General features: G+C 36.9%; 2 protein-coding genes across 3 annotated transcripts; one reads left to right on the top strand and one right to left on the bottom strand.

The window, feature by feature from the left end:
- The first annotated feature begins 891 nt into the window (after positions 1 to 891).
- On the top strand, positions 892 to 7,505 carry LOC143470157 (uncharacterized). The gene is made up of 3 exons (XM_076968094.1): positions 892 to 6,312; positions 6,446 to 6,624; positions 7,046 to 7,505. Exon 1 carries the CDS (start codon positions 962 to 964, stop codon positions 3,227 to 3,229), a length of 2,268 nt encoding a protein of 755 aa, XP_076824209.1. The 5' UTR covers positions 892 to 961; the 3' UTR covers positions 3,230 to 6,312; positions 6,446 to 6,624; positions 7,046 to 7,505.
- Positions 7,506 to 7,541: 36 nt separating this feature from the next.
- LOC143470160 (protein broad-minded-like) lies at positions 7,542 to 14,378 on the bottom strand. 2 transcript variants are annotated; one of them, XM_076968096.1, is made up of 14 exons: positions 14,141 to 14,376; positions 12,422 to 12,583; positions 11,994 to 12,198; positions 11,545 to 11,758; positions 10,987 to 11,128; positions 10,696 to 10,817; positions 10,433 to 10,574; positions 10,248 to 10,352; positions 9,966 to 10,125; positions 9,812 to 9,883; positions 9,628 to 9,724; positions 9,436 to 9,556; positions 7,845 to 8,029; positions 7,542 to 7,609 (listed from the first exon to the last, which is right to left on the bottom strand). In XM_076968096.1, exons 1-13 carry the CDS (start codon positions 14,284 to 14,286, stop codon positions 7,954 to 7,956), a joined length of 1,764 nt encoding a protein of 587 aa, XP_076824211.1. In that variant the 5' UTR covers positions 14,287 to 14,376; the 3' UTR covers positions 7,542 to 7,609; positions 7,845 to 7,953. The 2 variants fall into 2 exon arrangements, with proteins under 2 accessions (XP_076824211.1, XP_076824212.1); XM_076968097.1 differs by lacking the exon at positions 7,542 to 7,609 and adding an exon at positions 8,869 to 8,989 and having other exon boundaries at positions 7,896 to 8,029; positions 14,141 to 14,378.
- Positions 14,379 to 16,063: the final 1,685 nt, after the last annotated feature.

Below are 16,063 nucleotides of genomic sequence, written 5' to 3'. Positions count from 1 at the left end.
ACCTCTGCATTTTTTTATATTGTGAGGTAATTGGAACCGCCATCTTCGTCATAATTAAACAATGATTTTGATCAATCAACAATCAACAATTACCAATTCTTTGCAAATCAAATTTCATACAAGCCCTACTTTGCAATATACTTCATCTTCATACATATACAGTATTCACATTCGTATACTTCTTCTTCAGCACCACGGTGATTACGTCACAGGCATATTTTATGTAATAATTCTGGTTCATATTCAACCCTGACACGTTTAACTGTTTGGCAAGTTGTTAGTACGAGTGCAAGGAGCGGTTTTAATCTGTATTAATCCTAGCCAGGTAGAACTTTGGTGTTAGTTTAAAGAAGTTTATGTTACAGTGTCGGTTTAGTTGCATGGTGATTTCATTATTATGTTAAAACCAGACTTGTTCAATAGCAAAAGAGAACCACACCCATGGTACAACCTTTTTCAATGTGGATGACCTCATTGGGCTGACAAAGTCTATCCTCAGAACGGCACTAAAAGTTTGCTGTAGGTCCCGATCAGTTTTTAACACGTTTGGTTTTTAAATGTGGAGGGGCCAGGTCATCCCAGTAAAAAAGGGGAGCCCTACCCGCTCCCTTCCTTTTGCCATCTGTATTTACAATATGTCTATGTTATGTTTTCTGTGGCTAGCTAGTTATCAAATCGTTTTCGAAAACCACGACATGACGTAACTAATAATGTTGATGTAAATTGTGATGTCCGATAGGCAGGACAGGATAGGCCGGGCAATCGACCGGGTGATATAGACGCCTTGTCCTTATCAACTGTTTAAAGTTTCAAAGTAACAATTCCAAAATAAATAGTACAAGAAATAAATTCCGATCTGACCTTACTGGGGTAACTTTTATTTTCAGGGTATAAGTTATTTGCGTAAGTTTCAAACATAAGATAAAGGGGCTTCTGATATTAAAAACTTGTTGCTGCCATTATGGAGGCTGCGGGCGAAGTTCGCTTTGGTGTGAATGATGGTGTTATGGATGGAATCAGCAAGGTCAATTCGGCTTCACGTTTAACCAACGACGACGAGAATTGTTTGCTCGGTTCAGAAAACAACGCCATTTTAACAGAGTCGATTAAGTCAAAGGATACACCGAGACACCCTGAATCGTGTTTTTCTACCACCGAGGGGTCCACGGATACCCAAGAAAAGTGCAGACTCCCTTTAAAAAGCACGAAATACTTGAATAAGGAGAAGGCATCGTTTGCTTGCGAAATTTGCAATAAAAAGCTTCTTACAAAAAGCTCACTTCGGAGCCACCATAAATATGTTCATGAAAAGCAGGAATCGTTCATCTGCAAGACTTGTGACAAAAGCTACTCCAGCAGCAGGACTTTAAAACGACACGAAGCAACTCATCTTGGTGTGAAGTCGCATGTGTGTGATGTCTGTGAGAAAAGATTCGTGAATAGACAGTATTTGAAAAAACACCGAGCAACACACTCAAACGAAAGACCATTTACTTGTCCCGTCTGTGAGCGAGGTTTTAAAACTAACTCAAGTATGATTAAACACAAGAATTCTCACGAAAACAAAAGATCGCCTCCTTGTTCAGTTTGTGAGAAAACATTTTGTACTGCTGCCGTGCTAAAACTGCATATTGCAAGTGTTCATGAATTCCGAAAACCTTATTCCTGCCAAGTGTGTGAAAAGTCATTTGCATCTCTTGGCCACATGAAACGTCACATGCGCATTCACACAGGGGAAACCCCATATGTATGCTCGATTTGTGACCGGAAGTACAGATGGAAAGAGCAATTAAATGCTCATATGTTATACCACTCAAGTAACGAACCCGGTCCGAGGTATTCTTGTGATATCTGCAGCAAAACATACAAGGAACGAGGCTCCTTGAAAGACCATCTTAACAGTCATACTGGCGAAAAACCTTACATTTGTCCCACCTGTGGAAAGGCCTTTGCATGGAAAGCTGGTTTACGATTGCATGCAAAGCAACACACAAGGAACAAGGACTATTCATGCTCAGTTTGTAGCAAAACTTTAGCCACCAAGTCTGGTTTGAAAAGTCATATGCAGACTCACAGTGAGGAGAAACCTTTTTCTTGCCGAACATGCGAGAAAACTTTCACATCGAGATCAACATTACAATATCACGTCCAAGGGCATTTGGATATCAAACCTCATTCTTGCGAAACTTGTGGTAAACGATTTAGATCAAAGGGAGAAATTAGATTGCATCATCTTTCAAGACATAACGAAATACGATCTTTTATCTGTCAAGTTTGTGAAAAATCTTTCAAAACTAAAGCTGCCCTCCAGGTCCATGAAAAATCACATTTGGAACAGCCTAAATATATTTGCCCTTTTTGTGACAAACAATTGCGAAGTATACGTGGCTTCACTCTTCATACAAAGGCTCATATTGAAGGACCACCAAGTGATCTCACTAGTAAAATAGATTCTGGTATCGAAGGAAGTTTAAAGATACAGAAGTCACATCTTCGCAAAGAAAAGAAATTTTCTTGTTCGATTTGCGACAAGCTTTTTGTAAACAAATCAAAACTGGAAGAACACATGAAAAGACATTTGGGAGTTAAACCGTTTTCTTGCGAAGTTTGTGCCAAGTGCTTTGTAACAGAACACGAATTTGGACTCCACAAAGTAAGTCATAGTGACATACGACCGTTTTCCTGTAAAATTTGTGAAAAAAATTTTAAGAGAAAATTCGAACTTCAAAAACATTCTAAGTGTCATTCTCAAGTCCGTGAGCATGTGTGCCAGTTTTGTAGCCAATCTTTCTGTCGGAAATCCGACTTAAATTGCCACGAAAGATCTCACACTGGTATAGAACCTTACGTCTGTTCAGTTTGTGAAAAGTCGTTTTCCACAAACGCAAGTTTACGAGAGCACAGTGTTTCACATGACGAAACAAAATTTCCATGTGATAATTGCAACAAAGCATATGCGTCACGAATAGCTTTGAATTTTCACATGACGTCACATTCTGATGAATCTCCCCATCGATGTGAAATTTGTTCCAAAGAATTTAGTGCTCGGGCATATCTGACGTCACATCGCATGCGGCATACTGATAAGCGGCCACACAAGTGTGACGTTTGCTCCAAATCCTTTAAGGTAAAGGTAGACCTAAGAAGCCATGAAAAGATCCACTATAACAAAATTGATTCTGCTGATGAAGAAAACCTTGACGACGGAGAAGGACACACATTTTTGTAGGAAAACAGATTTTCATAAAACGTTTCGTTTTCAGCTACTTGTGTTTTATTTCATGAAACTCTTGTAGGAGTTTAACCATATATGATTACTATACACATAAAATGCTTAGTTTTGCGGTGTCATCGTTGTACGCGTTGATGGAAATGCTTATCATGTCACAAGTATACATCATTGTGAGTTAAATATCATTTCATAATGTTGTGAAAGCTCGTTTTCGGTTCGTCGAATTGGAGCTTGTTACTTGGAAAGGGCAGAATGCGAAAGCGATCATAGGCTACCGCTTTTCAATGCGATTTTCAGATGCGCAGCCTGTGCGGGAAAAAACAGACAAAAAGAAAATCTTTCACGATCGGAGATAGATAAAGAAAATTTTAATCTTCTATGCGGCATAAGTTTGAAGTGGAGATCTCAAAACAAGTTGGCTTTAAATCAAACAATAGCTAACAGTAAGTTTATCGGGGAAGGTAATTTTTATTAATGCTTCAACTTTTTATAGCTCTTATAACCCTCTAGTTCACCACGTACAGCTTATGGGTTTATAGACTATAGCCGCTATACCAGTGGTTCTTAACCAGGGGGGCGCGCCCCCCCAGGGGGGTGTGAAGCATCTCTCAGGGGGGGCGCGAGCTCTACAACAATTTCAATTTTTTTTAATTTCTTTAATGTCCTACGAGTTAAACCTCGTGTCCTCTGTAGTTAAACCTCGCATTAAAAATCTAGTCGCTAAGAAGCAGTGTCAAGTATCTCACTGATATGTACAATAAACAGACAAAACTGCGATTTTGTTAGTATGATACTTATTTAAAATCTAGGGGGGCGCGAGGCAAATGACCATTATTGAAGGGGGGCTTGATAGAAAAAAGGTTAAGAACCACTGCGCTATACGAAGTACTGCAACAACAAATCGTAGGAAATAAATGTCATGTCCACGTTTCCTACAGCATAAGCACAAAAATAATTAATCAGATAACGATTTTCATATATAACGGATCCGTTATTGCAATAACCACGTTATCAAAGAGCTGTACACAATGACCAACATTGTTACACTTCATGGATCAGTCATCTTATTGTTTGTGTTCGACTCGCCCCTATGTGTGACGCCCACACGACCAGAGATAGCACATGCACAATCACATTTTATTGTATATGAGCAAAATTCTTGTGACAATGAAATAAAAGGAACATAAAGAATTTTTCACAAAAAGCTAACGAAATCAAACGTTTGAAGAGTTTTAGCCGTTCGTAAAAATAAAGCGCTACACAAGACAAAGAAATATCAGTATAATATGATGCAATTCGAACCTCTTAAGCAATATGGTTAACTTTGTTTACATGAAACAAATATGGGTCTATTGGAATAACCTGTATTCTGCAATGGTACCATAAAGTGTTTACAGCGGGTATTAACGTTAATGACGTTCATTCAGATACAAACGAAGTTGTTTTTAACAAATGTGTGAGACAGTTTTCAGGTTTTTGCCATATCGACAAATAAATAGGCGTAACGTCCATAAAAAAATAAGGCAAAAAGGGTTTTAATTACAGAAAACAAACCATCATGACGCAGGAAAAAAAGTCTCTATAATGCATCAACAATTGAAAAATAACGGCGATTGCACAATGAAGATCGCGGAAGATACGGCGTGGGAGGTTAGCAGCCTGCTGGAAGACACGTGATCAGATGATTTCATTGTTGTTGTTTTTAATGTGAAATATTAGCAGGAAGCGGACGCGTGCATGTCCTATATACTGTAATGAAGTAAAACAAGGTATTAGCTTGCTGTAACAAAAGGAAATACATGACTCGGGTCACTGGTAGAACATCTAACACGTATTTCCGTTGTTGAGAAATAACGTGTTCAGATTTTTTTGTTTTATTTTTCTCTAAACCTTCAGACAGTATCCGCTTCAGAAAAGCTGGATTTCTTGGGCGTTTCTTTGTCCACGGTGACTCTGGTCAGCTCTGTCGGGTTTGAAGTAAACGCGGTTGCATTCTGCAAAAGGCAATCAAATTCGTGTTGGTGGAATAAAGTCGATGTAATACTTTAAGGTTTTTCACAAACAATTCAAGATTTGTATAAGTTCTTGCCTCAGTTTAGCTTATTTATTATATAAATATATACTTCATTATTGTATATATTAGGTATACATTGTAAATATTTATTTGTATAGTTTAGGTTATTGCCTCAGTTTATTGTCAAGTGCTGGATGAAGTCATGATGTGAAATAAAAAGTGTAACGATGTTTAAAACATTTTTGTTTAAAATTGATATTAAATTTATCCACATTGTTTGAAAGACAACACCAAACTAAAGCTTGATGAAAATGGCGTCTTAAAGTCAAATTTCCATGATTAGTATCGAGATTATACCACACGCAGAAACCATTTAAACCAATCACCTCGGTTTTCTCGTATTGCCGTTCTCGCTTTTTATTCAAGTCACGCAAAGGGATGCCAAATTTTACTCTGCGTCCTTCACTGTGGTCGTTGTCATCAATTTGTACCGGGTTGCCTTCGCCGCTGGCTGAGTTACGGTAACCTCGACGAAAGCCCACCAGCTGACTGAAACGTCTCGGAAATAATGAGTGGCCCTGCATTTTAAAGTGTTTACTGTTTTTACGCATAAGTATGAGTGTTGGATTCGGGAGTAATGTTACTTCCAAAAAACTTCTAACATACGGATCCGATGTAAACATGCCTTAGTCATATGCCTTTGATTTGAGAATAAAAATATTAAATTTCTCGGGGTCCTGAACAAAATTATTTTTTATGTCAAACAGAATATTGTTGCGATTTTAAAAGAAATCTTTCAATACTTACAGCATGCTCAGTGTGACTGCGTGTTTGGTGGCCCGACACGCCAGTGGCGGAGCTGCCACGACGCAAACGTCGTCTTGTGTGGTTAACGCTTTCGCGAAGACGTTCGCCAAAATTATGACCGAGAAAACTGTAAAGAATCGGGTTTATGGCAGAATTTGCAAACGCCAGCGCCACCACAAACTGCTCAACCACGTTGCAGATCATAACAGAAGCCTGGAAACCTGTTAACACATGGGAATGCATAAGAGATTGAAAAAAGGTTTTGTGATGCAAAGTTATTGCTAATTTGTAATTTAATTTACACTGCTTCGCTTTCTGGAGTTAGTTTGAAATCGACAAACGCGCTTTGACAATGTCTGCAATGAAAATCGACCGCACCTTTTATTTTACAGAGTTGAAGAATATGATACGGCAGCCAGCAAATGACGAAGCAAACTACCAATACCGCCACCATGCGGGTCACTTTTCGTCTCATATTTTGAGTTCTTTTGCCAGTCATTGTAGCTATTCGCTCTTCCGACGCCCGCAACCGCTTCAGTATAAGAACGTAACTCACCGCTGGGAACAAAAGGCAAGATGTGACTCACTAAATAAACAAGAAAACGTAACAACCGAACAATACAACGAAGTTCCTGTAGGACAGGACGAATAGTTGAAAAGGAAATGATCACTGAGATTGTGAACAAACTCCAACGTTTAGGAAGTGTGAAACAACCTGGTTGCAAAAACAATCACAATGCACGAACTGTCACGTCATACTATGTTATCGTTTGAGTTACATTCCAATAAAGTGACCAGAAATTAAATTTTAGCTTTTATTAGCTTTTATATTAGAAATTAGCTCTTTTGTGAAACTAACCATAACATATTATGAGCACCCATAATATAAATCACACAATGAATTAAACGTCACAATCACAGTTCTTTAGAAAACACAAGCAATTGAACTTCAATTTAAAGTTCAGCTTTAAACTTCAATATTTTATTTTTAGATCGGTGGATTAGCTGTGGAGTGGCATATAATAGAATAAATACCGCAAATTGAACGTGGCTAACTACGGTGATGATGAAATATGGGCGATACGCAAATAAAGAAACGCAAGGGACATTTGCGTTCGTCAAGGACGTCAAATTGTTACCGCCTATTACATCAGCAGTAAATTACGCCAAAGCTAAGAAGAGCGTAGAGCATTCTATGATTCATCATCTATTAATATTTCATGAAAGCCAACTTACTTATGATGGAAAACGGGACGACAAAAGAAAGCACAAAGCTGACGACCAACCAAATTCTATATTGGTGCGACTTGACCGCGTGTGAGCAAGTTTCATAATAAACAGGCTCTTCGGCTGAGGGGACTAAAATATGTAAAACATTTCATGGTTAATGTTTTTGATTTTATTTAAAATTTAGCATCTTGAACTACCTCACTCTTGAACGTTAGGTCACAGCGATGAATAACTTAGGAAAACTTACGAACTAGCTACCTGTCGAAACGAAGAAATCGAGACCGATTAAGTCATTGCTGGAGTAATTGAAAGACGAATCGTCATAGCTGAAAAGATAATATTTCAGTAAAACTCAAATATTGAGAGATAAAAGATTGTACTTTAGTTAGAAAAAAATTGCTTAATTAATATTTTAAATCAAATGTTTCTCGGTATAATTTGAAGTAAAGCAGCTGTGTACGTGGACGTTGGACAGATTGCGTTTTGGCATGCACTTACACGCCAAGGGCTGAAAGTTTGATGGGCCCAATGTTACATTGCTATAATACAATTGCCACTTACATGATACCATAGTCGATGTATGTATCGGTGTCAGCAAAAGGCTTATAACCAGGAAACATTATCCTACACTTAAGTTCTCCAGTCACTTCTTCAAGCTGAGAGTAAATCATCACTGGGAGAGACATGATAGCGGCAACTGCCCACACGATGGCGCAAATGATCGCTGTTCTTTTCCTCGTTCGAAGCTGTGGGAAATGTAATAGAACGTTGTTGAAAACGTAAGGTGTGCACTCGTTTTCGTTATACGAAACCTTTTATAAGGAATTGTAAAGAACGCTTTCCAGAGAACTAAGAAACCTCAGTACAACGACCTATCTCAAAATTATCACGGTTATTGTTTGAACAATCATTCGTTCGCTTTTAGGTTTTAATTTTATGAAATATGATGATGTTCACACAAAATAAACATAAAATGTTCCGTTTATGTTCAGAGCTTTGCAGTAAAAACTCCACTCTTGTCGCTTTCCACTGAAAACGACTAACTCAGGTTTTTCTCGGTAACATTTCTTATTAAATAAGTACAAGTATTGAAAGTGTGAAATGAAACTGTGAAATTTTCTCGAAAATATATTTTCAAGCTATACAGGCCTGTCCAAGTTACTATAAGCTTCAGGACAAAGACCCTACAAGTAACGCTTTTGCAGTACACATAACACAACAGAGCAATGAGCACGGCAACTTAACGTAATGTTAAAACTATTTCATGAACTTTACGGTAAAATACTTGAGATATAGTTTACAGGAAAACTATCAGAAAAATCTAGTCAGATTATAATAACGATGGTGCGGTAATAGGGTACAGTTAAAAAATACAAACATTTAACAAGACGCGCATTGCCACTCTACTTAAACAGGCCAGGTGTTAGCCACACACAGGTATTAGCATGTTTAGAATCATGACATGCACGAAGGAAGCAGACGTTGTTACAACAAATCGTTCGTCTGTTACTAACACCGCTCGCATTGTGATGCAAGTAAAGCTTCCGCAATCGACGAAATTTTGAAAAACATAAACATATCGCACCTGTAAGAGCATGCCTGTTGCGTCACAATTCATACGAGTTACACCGGCCACGGGAAAACAATTAAGCACCATTTGACGTCACCAATCTGATTTAAACCGGAAGGGAATGTCATCTGTTTTGCTAAAACGTAACATCCTGTTCAGTAATCAATCGTGTTGTGATTGTGGATTGGTGTACCTGCACGTTTTGGTCTGAAAAACTGCTACCTGACCGACGGGTTGTAACGAGACATGATCCTATTTCAATAACGGAATAATATCATCCCCAAAAAAATGAAAATAACCTTATGATTTTCGTTAAATGGATGAGTTCACGAAACTTTTCTTTAGTTAACTTTAAAAAGTGTCTTAAAAAGTTGGCGCAGTTATTTCATCGGTTGTCGGTCCAGTTGTTACTATTATGGTTTTGCCTCTGTGATGGTGTAATATTCTTTTAATGACATTAATATGGGATCGTTCACGGACATTACCACGACTGGATTGGGGTAGCTGCAGTTCTTAGACTATACATGATAAAATAGATAGACTGATAGACTATACATGATAAAATGATAAAACTCGTTTTACTTCTTGTCTTTCTCTTTAGTTTCCATGAGTAATTTTCTTCCAGAGCAGGTAGATGCTAGGGCTGCCAAGATTTCTGACGTATGCAACATGGTCATCTCACTGGCCCTGGGATTCGAATCACCTGAAATTAAATTGGTCGTTAAGAACAGACTTTTCAAGTAACTGTTTCATTGAATTTCATTGTTAACTTACCTAACCAAGACTTAATTGGTTGAAGTAAAGCGCTGATGACTTCACTAGAAATACAGCTTTTTACAAATGCATTTGACATGCAAAGACTGCACAAAGCCTAAATGAATGGAGATGCATTGATTTACGTCAATTCAAACAAATTACACGTTAAATGATAATAACAGCATTGATGAACAGTCAGTACCTTTCCCACCAACGCTGCAGACTCGTAAATCTTGTGGCCAGGTTTAGGCTTATATTTGGCATAATTGAGCAGCTTTAAAAGCAAAAAACTTTCTTTAATTGTGCAGTACTACACCCTTGTCGTGATCATATTCACATTCTAAAGTGCTTCTGACCTTAATCCAAGATACAAGGAGATGTTGAATTGATAAAGTTTTGGATGAAATGGTCAACGGAAATAGGTTTCGGCCACCAGAATAATGCAGTATTTGTGCAATTAATGACAAAGAATGGCAAAAATATGCATATTGAACTTCATTTGGCATGTACGTTGTCCTTTTTAACACAAAATGATGTAGCAGGTATAATAGCAAAAACACCACATTTAAGTAAACAACAATAAAAAATTGCATTCACAGATACAAATGTTCAAAACTTGTGCGTTTTATGAGTGATACCTCCTTTCAACTTTGTCTGTACTATGTCGAGGCAAAGTATGATTGCGACCTACACAATCCTGGCAGAATAATAGACACTGCTGCACAGACTCAACGACAAGCAGTCTAGGAAAACATTTTATATTTCAAAGACATGAGGCTTAAATTTGGTTTTTGCCTACAGCAAAAGATTTCTTTTCACTAACCTGTATTTTTCTTCAATTCTTTTTATGACGGTGGCACGACTGTAATTGCTGTGCAGCCAACGCCGGAACCAGTGTGCTTTAGTGTCCACTAGTGATAAAAAATGAAGCACAGACACTCTTTCTCTGGTGCTGTCCTTGCCAGCTGTGTAGCAAATTATGCTTTTGCCACAATAATTACAAGAAAAATAACACAATATTCAAAAATACCAACAACAAATTAAAACATTCTGACCATATAACTTCAGAATACAAAAATCTCAAACCTGTTTTCATATGACCCGTGAGTAAACTCAATGTGCTGTCGATGACAACTTCTAAGAAATTTTCAGGGTAACGAACCCATATTAATGGGACTTCCCGTTGGAATTCATTTGCTAACCGAACCCTAATTTGTATTTAGTAAAAAATCTCATAACGGTTGACGAATTCAAATTTAGCAATCCTCACCACCTCAAATAGCAGTTAACTTAAAAGTAAAAGCAATAAAATATGTAAAGATTACAACATTTAAATGGTAAACCTTTAAATGGTAATTTAAGTGATAAATGGTAAACCTTTTTAGAGTTTGTACAACAAAGGGTTCAGTGATATCCAGAGGTTCAGAAAGAAGTGGAAGGTGTGATGTAGATTTAAACCTTCTCAGCAAATGCTCAGCTAAGCAAGTGTAAGTGCTTCTCATAATATGTGAGTTGGACACTAATACAATAACATTTGACCATTGATGATTACTGTACAATATATTATACCTGGACATGCCTCAAACACAACTTACACAAGACAATTATTCTTTTATAAGCCATCAATACATAATGTGTATCGGGAAACTTATACTGTTGTAGTCCAAACACTTACATACACTTTAAACATCTTTTTTATCTTGGTGAAAGAAAAACCTGTGTAACTGGAGTTTGTTTGTAGGGTTAATTTGTTCGGCAACAATGCTAGTGCCCTGGACCCGAATTTTTATTTTAGACTTGCAAAAAACGGAACGATAAATCATGACATTGTAAAAACAAACGATTGCAAAACTTCACCGTGCAATGTGAGCAACGTGCACCACCCGCAACCTAACCTATTAAAACAATAAAAACATCAAAACCAACTTCAAGCACCTGCAAACATCTTCGCGTGGAAACTAAGAGCAGTGTGAGAAATGTAAGCATCACTGTCAGCGAGCGCATCGATCAGCGACACCCGAAGTTGTGCCCAACTTTCGCTCGCCATTACATCAGACGGTGGCACTTGACACAGACGAATCAGTGCTTCTCTTCGAATGTTTAACGGTTGCCGAGAGTCAAGTTCTTCAGCAATGCAGTGAAATTGTTCCTGTGTGTTTAATAGTTTCTTCAACCACTTGCAACTTAGCCTGTATGCTATTTTCGAACTTTTGCTAGATCTTGATAGTTGCGGTATATAACATTGGATACAATTTTGTAAACGTAACACAAGAAGTTGTACGCTTAACAAACCATAATATAATCTAACAAGCTTTGCTTTATATACTGGTACCAGTGAAATCTAAACAACTCATTGATAAATTAATAATTTGACGCTTATATACCTGACTCATGAAAAACATTCCTTGATTGAAAGACGACCCAAAGGAAGACGCCCCTTCGCTAAATACCGACTTCATTCGTTTGCTAATTTGGCTTTCAGTATCTTCATCACTTAAGGTGCTGTTTTGCTCTTCTTCAACACTTTTCAACAGTGTGCTTACGGCTGATGAAGTTACCGCATGCAAGTCTTGGCTTAAGTCAGAAAATCTTTAAGGGAAATTGATAAACAATAAGATCATAATATTTGTACTTTTAAATTATTGGTTCACTAGTAATATATATATATATGTATTTAGTTACATATCATATGATAGCATACCATGAATACATAACAGATTATGTTGTTCTATTAATTATTGGTATCTTTTAGCAATATATATATATATATATGTTGTATGGAATTTATTGTTTAGGAAAGTAAAATTCTCACATTTGGGAGTCGGTAGTCTTTTTAGTTACTGCCTGAACCAATGTTTCTTGGTGTGTAACAGAATGAGTTCCACCAGAAATACTCATTTTTTCAATTTCCTCATCCACAAGCGATCCTAATTCCTTTTCAAGGCACTGCCGAATGTGTTTCACCAAATCATATCTAAATATTCAATATTTTTGTCATTAACACAAAGTTTTAAAACAGCAATCAATTTGTGCTATATGTATTAAATATATATGCATATATGATATAACAGTTACACCACTAATTAGTACACAAATACACTTCTCAGTACTGCTAAGTGAGAAAATTACACTTTTGATATCGTACATCGGCAAGTGAAACATAACACCTATTAAAGTTTGTTCTAACGACTCACTATTATTTAAGTTATATTAATTACTGGAAACCGTTAAAGATGAGGCTTTTTATAAATTGATAGCCTAGCACTGAATTTGTTTCATGAATTGGTAGCAAAAAAATGCCCTTAGTTGACTGAAAATTTTAAACAAATATCCCAAAATTAAACAAAATTTGGTGCATCCTATGCCATTCTCAATATTGTATAAATTCAAAATTTTCCTGGGGAAGCATGCCAACATCCAAAGGCTGCTATAGTATGACCTACCAGCTAAGTTTAATGTAAAGCATATATGTTTTATGCATCTTACAGAGCAAGAATTTAAATGCTTTAAAAACACTTTCGGTAGACACATGTCTCTCTCATACAATACTGGACTTTTGCCTTTTATCATGATGGCGTGCACTAAAGCTTCAAGTTGTTGTTCATTGTTATTAATTATTTCAAACTTTTAACCAAATTGGCCTTGTTTGTTTGGGTAAAATACTGAGACACAAATTTTAGTGTGACAAAATGAACTGAAGCTTCAATTTTCTGTTTTTTTTATTATAAATCAGCATTGAAAAACTAAATTATTTTGTTTGTTCATTATAAATCTCCATAAGCGTGTTAAAGTTCAGTGTGCACAGTGATGAGTTTCAGAGTTTCAGTTTCAGAGTCATCACCTCTTGCTGGTCACAGACCCTTTAAAAGAGTCATTGAAAACAGTGGATCGTCACAGAACGGATTGCAAAAATTTAATATAAAATTTGTAACTTTTACGGCCCAAAATACAAAATCATTGCTATACTACAGCAAGCAAGTAAGGTCAAGACAGCAACATTGAGGTGTTAGTGGACTCCATTTCTTTGGGTGGGTGATATTACATCTTCATTTCTCTTCTATCATCTCATAACTATTCACATCTTCAAGTTGATGGGAAAGTACGGCAGCTTTTGACGAAAATTCATGCGTACAAAGATGCAAATATTGGCGTGATGGTGTTAAAAGCCATTATATAGGTTGGGCTATAACTTTAGATTGGAAAGTTTGCTGGGTGTGTGGGGAATAAAAATCAATGGCACATACTGAGGCTATTGTTTCATCTTGTGGCGCAGGAGATTTCTCACCCAAAAACAGTACAACTTTTTGATATGACTACAACTGAACAAAATATCATATCAAAAAATAAAAGAAATCCTTTTAAATAATTAATCTACAGGGGTAGGGGTCCAAGGACCCCACAGCCGCAGGCTGCCTGTTAAGAACCACCGCACCAAGGCAATGTGATCTAACATTCAAGCTTTGCTAGCCTAATTGCTAGTAATAGTAACAAACAAATAAGCTAATAATAGGTAAAAACATTTTTATCGCACTTATGAAAATTCTCATCAGTTTCTTCTAGATGTAAAATCGTATCTTCAGCGACGTCAACTGCATCCGGCGAGCTTTTTATTGAGGGTTCAACATTTTTTAAGAGTTGGTGCAGTCCGGCTAATATCTCCTCCTCCGTTGCGGTCATTTTCACCAGTGTCAAAAAGTTATGCAAAAATAGTTACGTGATGAAAATATCTAGCACAAAATACAACAATAACAGTTAACAGACGCAATATCAACTTTCAACTGGCAACAAACAAATTAAAGCGCAAGTACCACAATGCGCAAAAGCTTCCCGAGTTGCCCCAGATACAAAACTTAACATAGAAATCACAATAATTTAAATTTTTTTTTTTCATTGGAAATTTTTAAATATCTAACATGACTACACTAGAATTACTTCTTCGACAGTCAACCAAAAGAAAAACTAGACCTTACTACTAAGACGGTTATGAGCCAACAGCAAGGAATAAATAATAATTACAACTAATGTTTTCAGTTATTTTCCGGTCAAAAAATGACTGACGGTAACGTAACGCTACCGATGGGAGTCAATTTTAGACAAAAGAAATATACATACCAAACCAAACGTAGGCTACATAATGTTCTCCAATCCTATGTCATTTTTTCTTAAACTTTTTTTAAATGAACATCTAAATATTTTCTTCATTTTTGCTTACCTCTAGCACAAACTTTTTTCTTGCCTTTAAAAACGAAAACAGTATTGGTATCGGTACTGAAAAAATATCGCTGTACAGTAATTCGATACTATATAGTACTGCGGTACTGTGGTAGGCCTACCTATGAAGTTACTTTATGAATTACGTAAATCTCAGTATCTCACCGTTGAGGGCTGTTTGACTTCCTCCAGTTTAAGAAACCCCGTCGCACGTCATGCAAGCTAAGTTATGTGAAGCTTCAATATTTTCCAAATGGTGGAAAGTGATATTTTATTAAACACAAAACTTTTTGTAAATCGCCAAATTTCGATGTAAATATGCAATAGAAACCTTCTTTTTTCAAGCTGAATTATTTTTTAACCATGACTTAGTTTTGACGACGAAAATATAGTTTGGGAAAAAATAGTTGCCCCGCTTTTGCCTGTTCACTGATTATAATAAGTGTATTTCTCGTTATATATTCCTGTGATAAGGTTGGTATCATACTTTTGACCATAGCCAATAAGTCATAAAATCAATGGAGAAAAATAAAAGATAGGCTACAATGCGATTTTCGATATTTTTTGGTTTAGTATCGCTAACTTGTTTTGAACGTAAGCGGCTTATGGCGACAAAGAACAAAATAAATTACAAGCCTAAAACTGTCACTTTTTCGTGCATAGCCCGTAAAACGAGATGAGAAAAAAGTATGTTGCGCTGAAAATGAAATAATTCCAGCCTTTAGTCACAAACCTCTTCGTCTTTGTGCTCATGAGCTACTCGTTTTAATATTAATGAACTCTAGCCTATGCTATGTAGGCCTATTAGCCTAATGGCTATATAGGTAGGCTAGTACCGAAAGCTTCTACGTATACGTAGCCTATAGCGTTGTTTTGCTGTGGAAGAACTTATACCATTTTTGTAGGCGTACTTTGGCTCACAAAAATGCAATTGGGTTTCCAGATGGGCAACGTTTGTATTGTAATAAGCCTACCCTTGAGCTGTGAAAAAGTTTTGACCGACGCTTGCATCTGTTGAACATGTTTGTAATGGAATTTGGTCCGTTCTGCTCGGTTCTTGCTGCTTAACGGTTTGTCGCTACAGCCAGATAAAATACTTGCACGTTGCAATAAACGACTTGTGTTAAAAGAAGGTACTCATGTGATTATAAAAAGGAGATGACGAAGTCTCAAAACAGTCTAGCTTAACACACGACCGTCCTTCTTACCCTCGTTTAACGTCTCTTTCTGCGTGTTCTCTATG

Source organism: Clavelina lepadiformis, chromosome 9 (genome assembly GCF_947623445.1).
Source record: "Clavelina lepadiformis chromosome 9, kaClaLepa1.1, whole genome shotgun sequence".
NCBI classification, from domain to species: Eukaryota; Metazoa; Chordata; class Ascidiacea; order Aplousobranchia; family Clavelinidae; genus Clavelina; species Clavelina lepadiformis.
This window is presented reverse-complemented; position numbering and strand designations above follow the sequence as displayed.

Bases quoted from the DNA above. Each gene is read 5' to 3' on its own strand.
- LOC143470157 (XM_076968094.1), top strand. From the start codon at position 962: ATGGAGGCTGCGGGCGAAGTTCGCTTTGGTGTGAATGATGGTGTTATG.
- LOC143470160 (XM_076968096.1), bottom strand. From the start codon at position 14,286: ATGACCGCAACGGAGGAGGAGATATTAGCCGGACTGCACCAACTCTTA. The intron at 11,129-11,544 runs GTGCTTGAAGTT...TTATTGTATTAG, and splicing joins CCACGCGAAGATGTTTGCAG to TGTCCAACTCACATATTATG. The intron at 10,575-10,695 runs GTTTGAGATTTT...TTTGCTACACAG, and splicing joins CACGGGTCATATGAAAACAG to CTGGCAAGGACAGCACCAGA.